Below are 18397 nucleotides of genomic sequence, written 5' to 3' on the forward strand. Positions count from 1 at the left end.
TTTATGAGTGGGTATGTAGGTGGGTAGCAAAGATGAAGTGATGAGGAATTTGTAAGTTATTTATAAAATATCTCCCTAACCTGGGGCTGTCAAGATGGCCTAGGAATTAGATAAGCTACTTTCTGACCACACCTGAACATATCAAGTTAAAGAAGACAGTATTACGAGCATCAGGAAGAAGCAATATAGGAAAATTCTAAGGATTATCAATAAACTGGTCCAGGCTTTTATCCTTCGAGTTATACATAAAAATTCAGATCATCTTCACAATACCCAAAAGATCAGAATTCTCACTCCACTGTCTCAGTTTCAAATTCTAAGTATTCTAGTAAACAGATTTGCCTTCTGGGATTCTTTGTTTTAAGATGCCCAATCAAATATGTTTCAGAATTCCCAGCCAATCTGGCTATAATTGAAAAAAAATGCTGAATAATGTATTCCTTACAAATTTCTCTGTTCCCCTCATGCAGAGCTGCTTAACCAGCAGTGTGTGAACTTGGATGGGGGGGAAAATGCCTTTATTATACTAACTTCTAACTGAAATTTAGCTTGTTATTGATTTAATGGATTGATAAACACATCATGTATTTGGTTTTCTTTTTGTTTTATTAGTATTTTCATAACTCTTAATACTTTAACATAATGTTCCAGTGACAGGAATTTGTCACCCTTTGAGCAGGGGTGGACTTCAAAAATTTTAGCAAGGCATTCTCTGCCCGGTTGCTGGCTGGGTGGGGCCATGGTGGGTGTGGCCTAATCGACCTCCTGCACCATAGAAGGGGGAGTTGCCTCCAGGAGGTCAAAAACGCCCTCCCCAGCCTCCGGAGGCCTGTTTTTTCCCCTCCCCGAGCCTCTGCGCGCATCCTGCACTTACTTGCATCCAAAACAGGCTGCATGGGGACTCCTGGGAGGGGAGGAGTGGGTGGGGCCAACCAAGAGTGGGATTCGGGGGTTCTCCAAACTGCACAGAATCTTAGCTAGAGCCAAGGTGGCGCAGTGGTTAAATGCAGCACTGCAGGCTACTTCAGCTGACTGCAGTTCAGCAGTTCGGCTGTTCAAATCCCACCAGGCTCAAGGTTGACTCAGCCTTCCATCCTTCCGAGGTGGGTAAAATGAGGACCCAGATTGTTGTTGGGGGCAATATGCTGACTCTGTAAACCGCTTAGAGAGGGCTGAAAGCCCTATGAAGCGGTATACAAGTCTAACTATTGTTCTCCTGGATCCCTGCGAACTCCCAGCAGGCCACCCCTGCCTTTAAGAGAAGATGAGTACAATTCCCAGCAGCTGCAGCTGCAAGGCCCAATGAAGAAATGTAGTTGTTCTCTTTATAACTTTTCTATTGTACCTTTCACCAATAAATCACACCAGCAACATCTTTATTTTATGGCAAGGTGAGCAACTCCTTCAATGTGGCGCTGCGCCCTTTCCTCATTAGTGTCAGACCTATTTGCCCAGGCATAGGATGGTATCAGGATGGTGGGAATGTAACATGCAGAGGTGACCTCGATATTAAGCTAATATGCCAAAGTATTTGGGAATTAACCAGCTTTATTTTTCACCTTGTATGTTTACTAACCTTTTCCAAAGAAGATGAGAAAATGGATTGTTTGCTTTTCAGACATGTTTATTTTCAGTTTAACAACAACTGCACTGTTTCCGGTCAATGGATTATATTTCAACTTTAATTAGAAAATGGTATGATGAAAAATTGACCATGCTTGCAGAAAATGCAAAGCTATGTTTATTAACGTAGTTTTGCACCGTTTGCAGCATTGCCTGGAACCAGGGGCAAAAAAGCAAGGACTTCATCACATAGTTTTGATATTAACTTTTTGATCTCTCTCCATCCTACGCAGAGGACCTGATGCTATGAACAGCATTTGGGGCAACATTAATTAAATATCAATTGAAGCTTCCAAGCGAAAGAGGTTGGATACCTATAGTAGTTAGTCAAATGCTGAGAGGAAGTACAGGCAGGTCTCAACTTGCAGCCATAATGGAACTTGCCCCTTACGGTTGTAAGTCGTGGAAGTCATAAAGCAGATCACTCACACCACTGACTCAATTTTACAACCTTTTTTTGTAACAGTTAAGCTATTACTGTGGTTATTAAGCAAGTGCAACAGCTGTTAAGCAAACTAAGTGTTCTCTACAGGTTGCCAATGACTTACAACCATTTGTAGTTACAGTGGCGCTGAAAAAAGCGACTTATGACTGGCCCTCGCATTTACAAGCTATCACAGCATTCCCCATGGTCACATGATCAAAATTCAGGCACTTGGCAACCGGCAACTGACATCCCAGAGTCATATAACCACCATGTACAATATTCCCAGGAGGCTTCCAACAAGCAAAGTGGTGGCGATGGTGGAGAGATGGATTTATTTAACAACAGCATGACTCCTGTAACATCTGCAATGCTTCGCTTAACAATTGTGGCAAAAAATAGATTATAAAATCAGGCAAGACTCATTAAATAACTGCTTTAGTTAGTAATAGAATAGAATAGAATAGAATAGAATTTTTATTGGCCAAGTGTGATTGGACACCCAAGGAATTTGTCTTTGCTGCATATGCTCCCAGTTTACATAAAAAGGAAACGATACATTCATCATGAATCATAAGGTACAACACTTGATTATAGACATAGGGTACAAATCATACTAGGAAACAATCGATATAAATCGTAAAGATACAAGCAACAAAGTTAAAGTTATATAGTCATAAGTGGAAGTAGATAGGTGGTAGGAATGATGAGAAGATTAATATTAATAGTAATGCAGACATAGTGAATAATTTGACCGTGTTGAGGGAATTATTTGTTTAGCAAGGTGATGGCATTCAGGGAAAAAACTGTTCTTGTGTCTAGTTGTTCTGGTGTGCAGTGCCCTATAGTGTCGTTTTGAGGGTAGGGGTTGAAACAATTTATGTCCAGGATGTGAGGGGTCTGTAAATATTTTCACAACCCTCTTTTTGACTCCGGCAGTATAGTTGTGGGCATAATAGGAGTACTATCTGCATAGGGTGGTTTTGCCAAATGAGATCACATGACTGCAAGGACACTGCAAATGGCCATAAATGTGGATGGTTGCCAAGTGGCTGAAATGCAGTTGTGTAACCCTGGGATTTGGGGGTGGGGGGATGTCAGCCATGGGAACTTCAGAATCAGGTCATAAATACATAAATCCACTTGTCGGAAAATGTTTTTTCCATTACAAATAATCTTGGGATAAATGAAAAAAATTGAAATAGAATAAGCAACTCTACAATCATTGGTTACCTTCTGAGTGAATTCCAAAATATGCTCTCTCTCTCTCTCAAAAAACAAACAAACACCAAGGCTATATGAAAATTTCATTCTATTAAAAAATGTATGTATCAGGGATATGTGCCTAAGACTTTTGCAAAACCAAATTATGCATGACCATTAATAAGTATGTGAATTTATACAAATTAGTGTAACCTGAGAGAGACAGACAGACAGAGACAGAGAAAGACAGATGGAGATAGATAGATAGATAGATAGATAGATAGATAGATAGATAGATAGATAGATAGATAGATACAGACAGACAGACAGACAGACAGACAGACAGACAGACAGACAGACAGATAGATAGATAGATAGACAGACAGACAGACAGACAGAGACAGATGATAGATAGATAGATAGATAGATAGATAGATAGATAGATAGATAGATAGATAGATAGATAGATAGATAGATAGATAATCTGATCACTCTTGCATGTCACTTCACTTATTTGGATATGGAATGGAATTAAATCACAATTTCAAAATGGAAAAAGAGAAACTCTTCTGTTTATTTGGTCTGAAGTTTGCCCTTACAATAAAGAGCCTAAAGGAAAATGAACAGCACAGTTTCAACATTTAAGGGAATTTGCAGTACACAGGTGCACCTCGAAAAATTAGAATATCATGCAAACATTTATTTATTTCAGTAATGCAACTTAAAAAGTGAAACTAATATATGAGATAGATTCATTACATGCAAAGCAAGATAGTTCAAGCCGTGATTTGTCATAATTGTGATGATTATGGCTTACAGCTCATGAAAACCCCAAATCCACAATCTCAGAAAATTAGAATCAATAAAACAAGGATTGTACATAAAACATCATCAGAACTCTGAAAAGTATAAGCATACATATGTACTCAATATATGGTTTGGGCCCCTTTTGCAGCAATTACTGCGTCAATGCAGCGTTGCATGGAAGCTATCAGCCTGTGACACTGCTGAGGTATTATGGAAGACCAGGATGCTTTAATAGCGGCCTTCAACTCTTCTGCATTGTTCGGTCTCATGTCTCTCATCTTTCTCTATGGGGTCGAGGTCAGGCGAGTTTGCTGGCCAATCAAGCACAGTAATCCCACGGTCATTGAACCAGGTTTTGGTGCTTTTGGCAGTGTGGGCAGGTGCCAAGTCCTGCTGAAAAATGAAGTCAGCATCCCCATAAAGCTTGTCTGTGGAAGGAAGCATAAAGTGCTCCAAAATCTCCTGGTAGACCCTGGACTGTGTTGACCCTGGACAGTGAACCAACACCAGCAGATGACATGGCTCCCCAAATCAACACAGACTGGAAACTTCACACTGGACTGCAAGCACCTTGCAGTGTGTGCATCTCCATTCTTCCTCCATACTCTGGGTCCTTGGTTTCCAAATGAGATACAAAAGTTGCTCTCATCAGAAAAGAGGACTTTGGACCACTGAGCAACGGACCAGGTCTGTTTTTCTTTAGCCCAGGTAAGACGCTTCAGACATTGTTTGTTGTTCAGGAGCGGCTTGACAAGAGGAATACGACACTTGGAGCCCCTGTCCAGGATCCGTCTGTGTGTGGTGACTCTTGATGCACTGACTTCAGCCTCAGTCCACTCCTTGTGAAAGTCCCCAACACTTTTGAATGACGTTTTCCTGACAATCCTCTCCAGACTGCGGTCATCCCTGCTGCTTGTGCACCTTTTTCTTCCACACTTTTCCCTTCCACATAACTTTCTATTAATGTGCTTTGATACAGCACTTTGGGAACATCCAACTTCTTTTGCAATTACCTTTTGAGGCTTCCCTCCTTATGGAGGGTGTCAATGATGGTTTTCTGCACAACTGTCAGGTCAGCAATTTTTCCCATGATTGTGATTCCTACAGAACCAAACTGAGAGACCATTTAAAGGCTCAGGAACCCTTTGCAGGTGTTATGGCTTAATTAGCTGATGAGAGTGGGACACTTTGAGCCTAGAATATTTCACAATATTCTAATTTTCTGAGATGGTGGATTTGGGGTTTTCATGAGCTGTAAGCCATAATCATCACAATTATGACAAACCACGGCTTGAACTACCTTGCTTTGCATGTAATGAGTCTATCTCATATATTAGTTTCACCTTTTAAGTTGCATTACTGAAATAAATAAACTTTTACACGATATTCTAACTTTTTGAGTTTCACCTATATTTCCCTGAATAGTAGTAAACTCTGGGACACAAGAGAAACAGAGAAGGATGACAAGTATTAAAGCCTGCTGCTCAGGTATCTGTTGACCTAATGGAAGGGCACAGCCAGCGTAAATCCAGTCTTCACCAAGCTCAAAATTTCCAACCATGGAAGAATTCCAAACACTGCCTGCTCTCTTCTTTACAAGTACCTGCATACACACTCAAATATTTTGGCAAAACATACTGTAAGTGTGCAGAAAGAAGCAACAATGATCCACATTCCCCACCCCCACTCCTAGCAAAAGACAGGGGCACTATAGTTTGTGGAAAAGAATTGTGTTTCCTGTCAAGTTACAACTTTGCTCTCAAATATGTGCATTCAAGAGATGCTGCCCACAAACCTTGTTTCCTGCAGAATGACGGAACAACAACACCCACAACATTTTGTTGCTTTTCTGCCTTTGCATTTTAGTTGAGGGCATGCTAGGTGGGCTGCTAGGAGTTTTAGTCCAAAATATTTTAGGGTTATTACTTGTAAGGGGGAGGGGAGAGAACTACAGGCAGCTTCTCTGAGAAATACTTGCTAAACCTCAAAAACACACATAAAAAAGGGGAACAACTTCCTCCTTTGCTTAAGAGAAGACGAAAAATTGCAGCAGTTCTCTGATAAGACAGAAAGAAATTAAAAAGAAAAAAAGAGGAAGGAAGAAAGAAAGAGAAAGAAAGAAAGAAAGAAAGAAAGAAAGAAAGAAAGAAAGAAAGAAAGGAGATGAATTCAGGCAGGCAAGTGAAGCTTCTGAGATTATATTTTGTGCTTGTAAACAAGCTGTCATATTACAGAAACTACGCCCACGTTTTAGCAAAGCTTGCTGCTAGAAAGAAGAAGTTCCTGTGCTTAATACATTTCAGAGCTGTTCAGCATCATAGGATGAATCAAAGATATGACTTAAAACACTATTTATATAAATCAATACTGAAAGAAGCTTGGTGCTAGTTTTTCAGATAACTTGCAGGTTTTATGGGAGGTCATGAAAGAAAACTACACTGTACACTTTTGCATTTTGAAATGAGAGTTGCAGTCCAAAACAGTCTACATGAACTTGGCAAAATGGTGCTGAGTTGCTCAGATTCCAGATTCACCTTTAGAATTCCCTTTTCCTCTCTCATCCCTTCCTCCATGATGCTACCGGAAGCAGGTTGGTTCCTTGTTATATTCCAGGTGAAGCTCTTAAAAGCAGGTCTAGTGTTTGCAAGCCAGCAATTACTACACTTCAAAAAAGAAGTAGGGTTAGATACCCTCCCATTTCACTGCACTCTGTCCTTAAAGTTAAAGGTTCCCCTCGCACATATGTGCTAGTCGTTCCCAACTCTAGGGGGCAGTGCTCATCTCTGTTTCAAAGCCGAAGAGCCAGCGCTGTCCGAAGACGTCTCTGTGGTCATGTGGCTGGGATGACAAAATGCGGAAGGTGCACGGAATGCTGTTCCCTTCCCATCAAAGGTGGTTCCTATTTTTCTACTTGCATTTTTTACATGCCTTCGAACTGCTAGGTTGGCAGAAGCTGGGACAAGTCACGGGAGCTCACTAGGGATTCAAACCGCTGAATTGCCGACCTTTCTAATCGACAATCTCAGCGTCTTACCCACTGAGCCAGCTCTCTGTCCTTGCCAATACTCAAAACATCATTTATTCGTTAGATTTCTATTTGGCTTTCCCTGAGAATCTCAAGCAGTGTCCAGAGCTACATAGATAGAACAACCATCCTGAGAAGTAAGTCGGGCTCGGAGAGACAGTTTGACTCAAATCTAACCAGTGAACTACAGGTAGTCCTTGGGTTAAAACAGTTCATTTAGTGACCGTTCAAAGTTACAACGATGCTGGAAAAAAGTGATTTTCACTGTTTTTCACACTTACAACTGTTGCAACATCTCCACGGTCACCTGATCAAAATTCAGATGCTTGGCAACTCACACATATTTATGACGGTTGCAGTGACCCCCTTTTGCAACTTTCTGACAAGCATTGTCAATAGGAAGCCAGATTCACTTAACAACTATCTCACTAACTTAACAACTGCAGCGATTCACTTAACAACTGCGGTGAAAAAACTTGTAAAATGGGGCAAGACTCACTTAACAAATGTTTCATTTAGCAACAGAGATGTTGGGCTCCATTGTGGTCGTAGGTCGAGGGCTATCTGTATTATCATTCCGTAGTCCTTGTCCAAGAAGTAGAGGTAAGCATATTTCATCAATGGGCTATAAATCAAACAAACCAATCCATGTCATCCATAGAACAAGCCCGCTGGGTAAGCTGAGCTAAGAAATTGACTGCTTCTATACCTTCTGGTGGACCAAACTCTTCCAGTGCCAATCCAATCTTAATCCAATCTTAAGCACTATACCACAGTTTGGGGGTTGGGGATTCGGGCTATGTCTGACACAAATCCTGATTTTAGCTTTTGCATAATTAGGTTCAGAAGTGAATAACAATTACAGACTAGGAATCCAACAGAGTCTTTTAAAAAAGGATAAATGCAGTTAAAGTATGAACAAGTCTTTCGTTTTTAGCCACTACATTAATTCTACCCTTGGAACTCCAGGCTCATGCAATAAAATTACTTCTGGTAGATCGGGGTCACCAACCTTTTGGACCTCAGGGACCACTAAATTCATAATTTTAAATCTCGCAGACCACTAATATGAATTTTAAAAAAAGATAAATAGTATCTTTAATTTTTAAAAAAGACAAAATAGTATTTTAAATTCCGCGGGCCACTGGTTGGTGACCACTGCAGTAGATTACACACCAGCAGACATTCCTCTTCGTATGTAGGAAATCTCTGTATCAAAACAGTATAGAGGTTTGTTTTCTCGTAAAATATTAAAGAAGGAAGAGTTCCTAAAATTCATTCAATTTATGTATCCATGTCTGCCTGCCTGCCTGCCCATTTTTCCTTCCTTCCTTCCTTCCATCCATCCATCTGCCACACAAAATGTTCTTTCTCTTCTACTTTCCAAATGACATCCCCAACACATCTAAAAACATCTGAATGAACACACTACCTGAATAATGATGAATAATAATTTTATAAAGAGTTAGTCACGTGAGTCTCCTGCAACAAAAGCAACCCTGGATTTTGTGGCCTCTGAAAGACTACCAAAGTGGATTTATTATGACATAAACTCTTGGGGACCACAGCCATTTTCATCGGTGCTCGAGTATGTTATCCTGAGATAAAAGTATATATACACACCCATGGATAGAAGGTAGAACAGCTACAATAAGATCAGCTACAGGTGAAGCATGAATAAAAATACATTAATCTGAAAAGAAGAAGAACCAGGATTTTAGATTATTTTCGTCATCCAAAGAAAAATAAAATCCGCTCATCTATGTTTGTGCTTAATCCAAAACAATCTCCTCCCCATATTAATAAATCAAGGAAAATCCTTGCTTTCTTTCAGAAAGGAAGTGCAATTCTGATAAAGAGACCAATTCTTCACAAATTCTTTTTACAAAAATCAAAGTGAAAGAACAACCAAGAGCCAAAGGAAGCCACGAGGTTCAGCCCTAGACATCTTTGCCAACGGAAGAGAGTTCTCACCACCTCATTTGCTAGACAGCCATATTGGTGTTAAGATGGATCTAAAGGGACAAGAGTCGTACTAAGAAGCATGGTGCAGCCTTATGACTTCTTTATTTAAACGTCTGCGTCAAGATTGTGGTCCAGGGTCATCTCAAGATAGGTTCCACAAGCCCCATGACACTCCTTCCTAGCCACTCTACAAAACATGGAATGATCTGGCCTAGGGAATGGGTCCCATTCTCTCCTTCCACTGTTTCCTCTGCCATTCCTGGTGGTTGCACACAGACTAGCTAAGATAGACCAAGCTTCTCGTCGCCCGAGCTGAGCCAAGCCGAGCTCAACCGAGCCCAGCCAAGTGCAAAAGACACTCGCACTTGCCTTGGTGCGAAACAGCAGCCTCATCATCCTCTCCACAACCGCCGGGGAGCTCTTCTCCCATTGCCCGCCTGCTGTCAGAGCCTGGACAACAAAACAGAGCACACTCCCAGCAGAAGCTCTCTGTAGGTCATTTGGATAAAATTCAAAACTTTCAGCAGAGAGGAAACTGTAATTTCCCCACTGATAAACCGCAAGAAGAGTTTCCAGCACATAGCTTGGCTGATGAATCAGATAGGTACTAAAAGAAAGAAGAAGAAAAAAGACAAGAAAAACCCATGGTTGGGGGAGGGGGAGGGGGGATGGAGGATCCTAGCTCACCCTATTTAGGGGATACTAACCAAATATATTTTCCCTGCTGTTTCCTGTGGAGCAAAGCTTGAAGCAAAGCTTTAAGGCTAAAAAGGAAGTGAAGGCAACCGCAAAACATCTTTGCCTTCTCTGTCTTCTTGATGGTAGCAAGTCCCAACCACCTTGCTTTGTTCTCCAGGCAGGAGATGCTAAGCTCATCCTAACTCTCCTGCTGTTGTTAAGTGTCCTACAGCAATAAATGGTAATCCTTAACTTACAATGGTCCACTTAGTGTGGTTCGAAATTACAACGGGACTTAAAAAAATGACTTTATGACAGTTTTCCACACTTACGACCAATGCAGCCTCCCCATGGTGACATGATTAAAATTTGTCATGTGGTCTCACTTAGTGATCTTCTGATAAAAGCAAAATCAATGGGGAAGTCAGTGTTCTGACCGAGGCTTCCCAAGAACATGAAGCAAACTCCTTGTCCCGACAAAAAAACCTTTTATTAATTTACTGTGAATTCCGCTCATTCACATCCAGCAAAGTCTTTCAAGGGAAGATTTACAGTCACAGACCTTATCTGGCTTGGACAGCTGACAGGCCGATATCTGCAGAACTTGACAAGGAGTCTCAGAGAGTCATGAACCAATTAAGCGAACTAATTGTCTCCTGCAAACTCTACTCCCTTTTCACTCCTCTTTTATTTCCTCTGGGAGGGACCATTCATCGTCCACCTGTGGCCTTACTCCCAAGTCGACCCCTGTTCTTTAGCTGTTCCCTTCATCTGGCAACTCTGCGCATGCGCACACTGGGAACAAGCTTCAGCTGTTCTTCTGCCTCACTGATGTCTGACTCTGAAGGCAGCTGATAACTGGCATACAGCTCTGGCCCCCTCTCTGCCTCCGATACAGAGCCCTCATCAGAGCCTTCCCCAGACTCCAGGACTGGCCCATGTTCCTCCCCAACATCCTCACTGTCCGAATCTTCTGTCAGCTCTGCTGGCCACTGGCAGGCCACAACAGCCAGATTTATTTAACAACCAAGTTGCTACCTTTATCTTTTTTCCTTCCAGAAGCTTAAGGCTGTATATATCCCTTCCCTCCTATTTCTAACCCACACCCCCCCCCCCAATAACCAGCAAGATGTTGGATTAAGACATACGAGTCATTGAATGTCATCTATTAAACTTTTATTGCTAAGTGTTAACTGTAGGTGATGAAGTTCTATAATCTTAACAAATTAATCGTGCATGAAATCCAAGTGAGGGATTTTGGAGTCCCTTTTATTTTGTCTTTCTGTCTTTGCCCTTTTTGGAGTGAGGCTCAGCACACCAATCAAAAGCCCCAAAAGCTGAAGATCTCCAGGAAACAATATTGGGTCTAGTGGACAGAGTGTCTGAGTGCTGTTTGGGGGAAATATTTTACATTGCATGTCCCTGCAGAAATGTTCAGTTGCTGTATGAATACGGAGATTATCTTAAAGTAAAAATAATTGAGAAGTAGGTGGCATTTTGAGAAACATAATTTATAATCTTCTGTTTAATCACTTGTCTATCCTAGATGAACTTGAATCAATCATAGTCTCTTAGCTAAAACATGCATCTTCTGTCTGGTATCTTCCAGATGTGTTGACGAAGCCACTTTCAAGAGCTGGATTGGAATTCTGGGTTTTATAATCTCACCTGGAGTGGAATGTTTTTGGGGGAAATAATTTAATGTATCCTACAGGACTGGTGAGATGATTTAAATAGGCTAACTCCCTATGAACTCCTTGCAAGAAAACGTTTATGAGCCAAAATCTATTTAAAATAATTTAGTGAGTATAAATTTCATAGATAGCTGGATCAACAGTACACAGGCACTACCTACATATTAGACCTCATGCAAGTATTTTTAATGTACAGGTTGGATTTGATCTCAAATCAGTCTTGGCTGGTACAGGACCAGCCCTCCATTAGACAAAACAGATAGCATTGAAGAAACTGATTTTTAGCTGTCATACAATTGCTTAAACGTTTTATAAGGCTTGATATATTACTGTTATTTAGTCTCTTGCAGAAGGACTTCTGAAATTTGCAGAGGACTACTGAACCCATATTATCACCAATAGCTTTTTCTCCTTAATGGGATTAAGGTAAAGGTTCCCCTCACACATATGTACTAGTCGTTCCCGACTCCATGGGACAGTACTTATCCCCGTTTCAAAGCTGAAGAGCCAGCGCTGTCTGAAGACATTCTCCGTGGTCATGTGGCTGGCATGACTAAACACCAAAGGCGCACAGAACGCTGTTACTTTCCCACCAAAGGTGGTTCCTATTTTTCTACTTGCATTTTTACATGCTTTCAAACTGCTAGGTTGGCAGAATCTGGGACAAGTAACAGGAATTCACTCAGTTATGTGGCGCTAGGGATTCTAACCACCGAACTGCCGACCTTTCTGATCGACAAGCCACTGAGCAACCACATCCCAGTGAGATTAGCTGGTACAAAACTAGCACCCTGCAGTCACGCCACTTCAAAGATTGGGTGACATGGCATTTGGGCTTTCTGGGCGCCTGAGAGGCGAAGGTCGTCAGGTAAAGGAGGTGCCTTGTCTTCTCCCAGTAAAAGGGGACGGCACGTCAGCTCTCTCTTCCTATCAGCAGATAAGCCACAGTGCTGGTTACAAGCAGAGTTGCAAGTACAGATCAGAGTTTCAAAAACAGGAAGCAGAAATTCTGGTAAAGAAACTTAAAAGAGCAGCTGTTCTTACCTGATGAGAAAGAAATGGTCTCTAGGTTTCACAGGAAAGACTGCAAACGATGACTGTAGGTGAACATCTTTCGACTCCCACTCCCCCCCCCACATCCATCACATGCTACTCCCCATGGGAAGGTATATGGCAAACTAAGTTTTTTTTTTTTTAAAAGGGATCTTCTACTACGCTAACCTGAGGAATAGCCTCATCAAGAGATGAATCAACTAACTTTCTGGTGCCAAGTAGAATACTTTTTATACCCCAAGGCATTTTAACAAAAGAACTTACAAGTTAGACTCTTGATCTATCTGGCCTGCCGTTTTTCACACTCACTGGCAGGGATGCAGGCAGATTTCCCATCAGTGACTGCCTTGGTGATGGCCTGGGGCAATTTATACGAAGGTATAATAACTTGACAATTGAGGCTTCAGAGAGCCGGTTTTCTGTCAGGAGCAAGCCTAGAAATGTTAACAGCTTGCTCATGTCAAAATATGCCGGGTCTGGAGATTTGGAGATGCCTTATTTGCACAGAGGAAAATCTCAGAACAGAAACAACTTTTCAAAAAAAAAAAAAAATCTGAAGGAGTTTGACAGCACTTTTTGAGGGTAGCAAGCGTTATTATAAAAGGCAAACATTTTCATAATGATGCTTTCTTATAAAAGGTATTAAACTGAAGAGAGACTACCAGATTCCTCCAGTTTTTGGCTACCGTAGATCAGTGTTTCTCAACCTTAGCAACTTTTGAGATGTGTGGATTTCATCTCCCAGAATTCCCCAGTCAACATATGCAACATCTACCCAGGATACTGTACATTCTACCTATAGAGCTGCGGTGGCACAGTGGTTAGAGTGCAGCACTGCAGGCTACTTCAGCTGACTGCTAGCTGCAGTTCGGCAGTTCAAATCTCACCAGGCTCAAGGTTGACTCAGCCTTCCATCCTTCCAAGGGGTGTAAAATGAGGACCCAAATTGTTGGGGGCAATAGGCTGACTCTGTAAACCAGTTAGAATGGGCTACAAAAGCACTATGAAGCGGTAAATAAGTCTAAGTGCTATTGCTTATTTGGGGTAACTGACCCACCAAGTTCACCAACCCACAGCTATTGCTCATGGTTTTAGGCAGCAGTCCTTGGGAAATCTTCCCAAGGAGGACTCAACCACCAATGGTCCTTCCCCATTTAAAATAAGTCTTCTCAAATGTTTACAGCTTGGATGTGTTTATACACGACCATCAACTGATATATTATATTATTATAGTGGCTGTTTATGGTGTTTTTTAAAAATAAACTGTACTGTAAACCAATCTAAGAATCGTGGGAAGGTGGCATTAAAATGTTTTAAACTAGCCAAGTGGAAAGATCACATTCCAGGAATGGGCCTGCTCCAAAAGGAAAGGGTCTGCCTCTCATACTTCAAAGCCACATCCTGGACAGTTCACAGCTTGCCAGTAGAAGTGAAGCAACAGGCCTGGAATAATGATTCAGAGGTATGTATTGTAATCCTAAGTATTGTAAAAACCTAAAGTGTAAAACATATTGAGACATGCTTTGAACATGTCTCAAGTGTTTTAGGCCAGCGTTTCTCAAACTTGGCAATGTGAAGATGTAAGGACTTCAACTTAAAAGAATTTTTAACAGTGGCCATGCTGGCTGGAGAATTCTGAGGACTGAAGCCCATACATCTTAAGACTGACCAAGTAGGGAAACCATGTGCATATACTGTATGTAGGCGTTTATAGATTTAGAGCAGGGGTCTCCAAACTCAGCAACTGAAAACTTGTGGACTTCAAGCTTGCTGTCTGGGGAATTCTGAGAGTTGAAGTCCACAAGTGTTCAAATTGCCAAGTCTGGAGAGCCCTGATCTAGAACCCTCACAGAGAACTTAGACTTCAAGATAAAGGTTGCAACTGATCATCCACCCATATTTTATGTACAATGAGCATAAAAAACAGACAGAGCTTTGGTCATATTGGGAGAGGTGAGGGTTTTTTAGGGGGGAGGGGATAGGGACAATACTCTGGAACAAATTTAATTCCTGGAGAACATTCATGTAGAAATGTCTCCTGCAGTTTTCTTGGTAATAATATGCAAATGCTTTATCACAGTCTTGTTTCCAGAATGCTTTTCCTGCCAGTTGCTGAGATATATAAACCCATAGATACACAAAAATACCATGTGCTGACACCCTGTGGGCAAATGATCAATTTTATTTCTGCAGAAGCAATGCATTTGCCCCTGCAGAGTTTTAAAATCTGCATCACTCTCCGCGTTACAACTTATAGAATATCACTCAGAGGCTGTTTGACAGAAACGGAGAGAACCCATCATTCTTGGCCCAGTTTGTTGGGCCGTGCAGTAACCCTTCTGCACAGAGCACCTCCCACAAAAATGTTTCCACATCTCTGTATGCTGCAAGACTTCAGTAGAGATTAACTGCTGTTACCATTATGATGTTTTCTCGAAAGATTAACTAGGTTCAGTCTTCCTGCCGTGTAGGAGTCTAGAATTCTGGGGTGATAGGTCGCATTCTATCATTTTGGTGGCATCTTTCCAAGTTCTTGAACAGCACCAGCATTTCTAAGGCTTAACATACCAGTTTTCCATGTTCCTCTCAATAGGGTTTCTTTTTGGATTCACAGACCATTCTTTTGTCCATTTGAATACAGAGTAACAGAGTTGGAAAGGAGTTTGGAGGTCTTCTAGTCCAACTCCCTGCTCAGGCAGGAGACCCTATACTTTTTCAGACAAAGAGTTGTCCAATCTCTTCTTACAAAACTTCCAGTGTTGGGGCATTCACAACTTCGGGAGGCAAGTTGTTCCACTGATTAATTGTTCTAACAGTCAGGAAATTTCTCTTTAGTTCTAAGAAGCTTCTCTCCTTGATTAGCTTCCACCCATTGCTTCTTGTCTTACCCTCAGGTGCCTTGGGGAATCCCTCTTTTTTGTGGCAGCCCCTGAGTTATTGGAACATTGCTATCCTATCACCCCTAATCCTTCTTTTCATCAAACTAAACATACCCAGTTCCTACAACCATTCTTTGTATGTCTTAGCCGCCAGTCCCCTAATCATCTTTGTTGCTCTTCTCTGCACTCTTTCTAGAGTCTCAACATCTTTTTTATATTGTGGCGACCAAAACTGGATGCAGTATTCCAAGTGTGGCCTTACCAAGGCATTATGAAGTGGTATTAACAGGGAAGATTGTTTGAATTGTCCCACCTCCCTTCATTTTATATTTTAAAGATTAATATGGAACCAGATCATTTGGCCAGTACAGAATAGATTGTAACTGTTATATCCCATGGTTGGAAAATTATACTGTGAATGAAATAATGCCTAAATTATCACTCGCCAGTGAAGGAGAAGTAAACCTCTCCTGGACAAGCTTTGTGCCTTCCAGGAGAATCTGAATTTTAAAAACAGCCTGCGAGGTTGCCACTGCGACCCTGTGTTAAAAAGTGTTCTGTATTTGCAGCAGCACACATTAATGAAACATGCCCCTGGCCCGACACAGACTGAAGTAGTAAAGGTAGGCAGAATTAGTTCAGTTACAGTATGTTGCATGTATATATAAACACATACTTTCAAAATCTCTCATAGCATGCTCTCTTCCATTTCACACACACACCCGCCCTCAAAATAGCTTCTGGAGGACTTTGGGTTGAGACAGTGATTTGCCTCAATTAATTCATTAATTTGCCACCCATCTAGTTTTGAAGCAATTCTGATCGGCTGTTAAATTGCCCAGTAAGGTCCTATGGTTGGTGTGTTTATATGTGTGAGAGCATGCGTTTGAGACCTGGATTTCTCCCAGTCCATCATCGCTTCAACATTCAAGTAGTCATCTAATTCCAGAAAGTCTCACAGAAAATCTGATTGCATTAATCATTGAGGACAACAATTAATATGAAAAATATTCAGGGTTCAGGAAAAATGGAAGGTGCCATTTCCATTTGAGATTAATCTTCTGCATTGCTTTTACTGATCGGTGTGAAACTTACACCTGTCAGCAGTGGATATAGAATCGAAACAACACTTCCTAAAACCTACTGAACATTTCCTATGAGAATGCCAGAGGCCTCCCTTGGCAAGACAGCAAAGATGGAATTTCCTCCTACCATGGTTAATATTAGAAGCTTAGCCCATTGCTTTGCTCTACTCCAGAGTTCCTCAACCTATTGGCTGCGGAATTCTGGGAGTTTATGTTCACACAACTGATCATTACCAAGGTTGAGAAACACTGCTGTAGTCCATGAATTTTGCACAATTAGCTTTTCTCTCTTCGCCTTTATTAATTTCGGATAATAACAGGTGTGTGATATTTGTGGGCTTTTTAAACATTGCCTAGGAGGAAAAAGAAGAGGAAGAAAAGGTAATAGTAGTAGTAGTTGTAGTAGTAGTAGTTACTTTGGTTGCCTTGAGCTAGGAAAACAAGAGAAAATATTACAAATAAATAAGTTTGCCAGTGATGGAAACAAATGAAGTTGCTGGGATAATTCATTTAGCAATTAATGTGGGAGAGCTAATTACATATATGGGTGCCATGCAAATCAACGTCAATAATTCTGCCTGCAGCTATCTGTGTCCTTCAAATGTTTGTGCTTGTTTGTGTGTAACTTGATCAACTCTATATTCCTACTAAGTGGCAAATAAGTTCTGGAAACTCAATATTTTCTGGTGAGCTTTCTGCATTGACAATGTTACGAAGTGAAATGGGTACTAAAAATAATAAGCAATGGGTAAAATTAAAAATAAAACAATTACAAATAAAAGTAAACATGCATAAATACCAGATTCTCTGCTTTGTGACTTCGTAACTTTACAATCAACAGAAAATCTTTAGGTAGCAAAATTGTGTTATATCATACACAATAGTTTATGACTGAAGTGGCCTATAAGCCCAATAAAGCAGAATTTAAAATAAACATCAAGACTTTGGCACAGGGTGTCCAACCTAAGCAACTTTAAGATCTGTGGACTTCAATTCCCAGAATTCTCCAGCCAGCCAAGGCTTTAAATTCTTACTATTTTGAACAGAAATCAGGAACCTGGTAGTACCTTCCCTATCTCACACATTTTAACAGGTTAACAGAGTTGGAAGGGACCTTATAGGTCTGTGATGGCGAAACTATGGCATTTGTGCCACAGGTGGCATATGGAGCCATTTCTTAGGGCACACAAGGCATTGCCCTGTCAGCTCCCAACGCGCGCTGGCCAGCTGACTTTTGGCCTTCGTTTTTTGCCCTCCGAAGGCTTCCCTGAAGTGCATTGGGCTGTTTTGCGCCCTCCGGAGGCTTCAGGGAGAAAAACAGCCCAACGGGCAACCTGGAAGTCAATTCCCAAACTTCCTGTTTGCATGTTGGGCTGTTTTTTGCCCTCCCCAGGCTCCTAGAAAGTCTCTGGAGCCTGGGGAGGGCAAAAAACGGACCTACCGAGCCCACCGGAAGTCGGAAAATGGGCCGTTTCCAGCCTCCGGAAGGCTGTTTTCAACCCCCACAGGCTCCAAGAAAGCAGTGTGCGTTGCAGGGGTCACCCGTGCATGCGCAGGGGGCATGACATGGGGAGCATTAAATTACGAGTGTGGGTACACGAGTGCTTGCAATAACACCCACGCCTGTACTTTTGGCACCCGAGGCTAAAAAGGGTTGCCATAACTGTTATAGGTCATCTATTCTCAAGCCCCCTCAGACTCCTCCTGATGTTTAGCTACAATAAACTAACATGGCTCTCCTCCTACAATGTCTATTTTGGACAGAGTGTCTCTTTTTACGGAATTTAGGAATAACAATTCTCAGTAGTTCCAATTAGTATGACCAACAGGACCCGACTGAAGATTAGAATACAGCCAGATCTTGTATTCCTGTTTCTTTTTTTCTCGGTTTAATATAATTAACATAAAAGAAAATTTTACATACATAACAACACATGGAAACATGAAAGGAGAAGTAGGGG

The 18397-nt window shown here is 41.4% G+C and overlaps 1 protein-coding gene across 4 annotated transcripts in view; it reads right to left on the bottom strand.

The window, feature by feature from the left end:
• RPS6KA1 (ribosomal protein S6 kinase A1) overlaps positions 1-18397 on the bottom strand; it is a 121378-nt gene that overhangs the window by 58552 nt on the left and 44429 nt on the right. The window contains exon 1 of one of the 4 annotated variants that reach the window (XM_032227593.1): positions 9417-9490. The exons of the other annotated variants lie outside the window; for them this stretch is intronic. Within the exon in view, the coding sequence (XP_032083484.1) occupies positions 9417-9443 (27 nt within the window). The 5' untranslated portion in view covers positions 9444-9490. Of the gene's footprint in view, positions 1-9416; positions 9491-18397 lie in introns of those variants that run through there. 4 annotated transcript variants of the gene reach the window in all.

This window comes from Thamnophis elegans, chromosome 12 (genome assembly GCF_009769535.1).
Source record: "Thamnophis elegans isolate rThaEle1 chromosome 12, rThaEle1.pri, whole genome shotgun sequence".
Classification (NCBI taxonomy): Eukaryota; Metazoa; Chordata; class Lepidosauria; order Squamata; family Colubridae; genus Thamnophis; species Thamnophis elegans.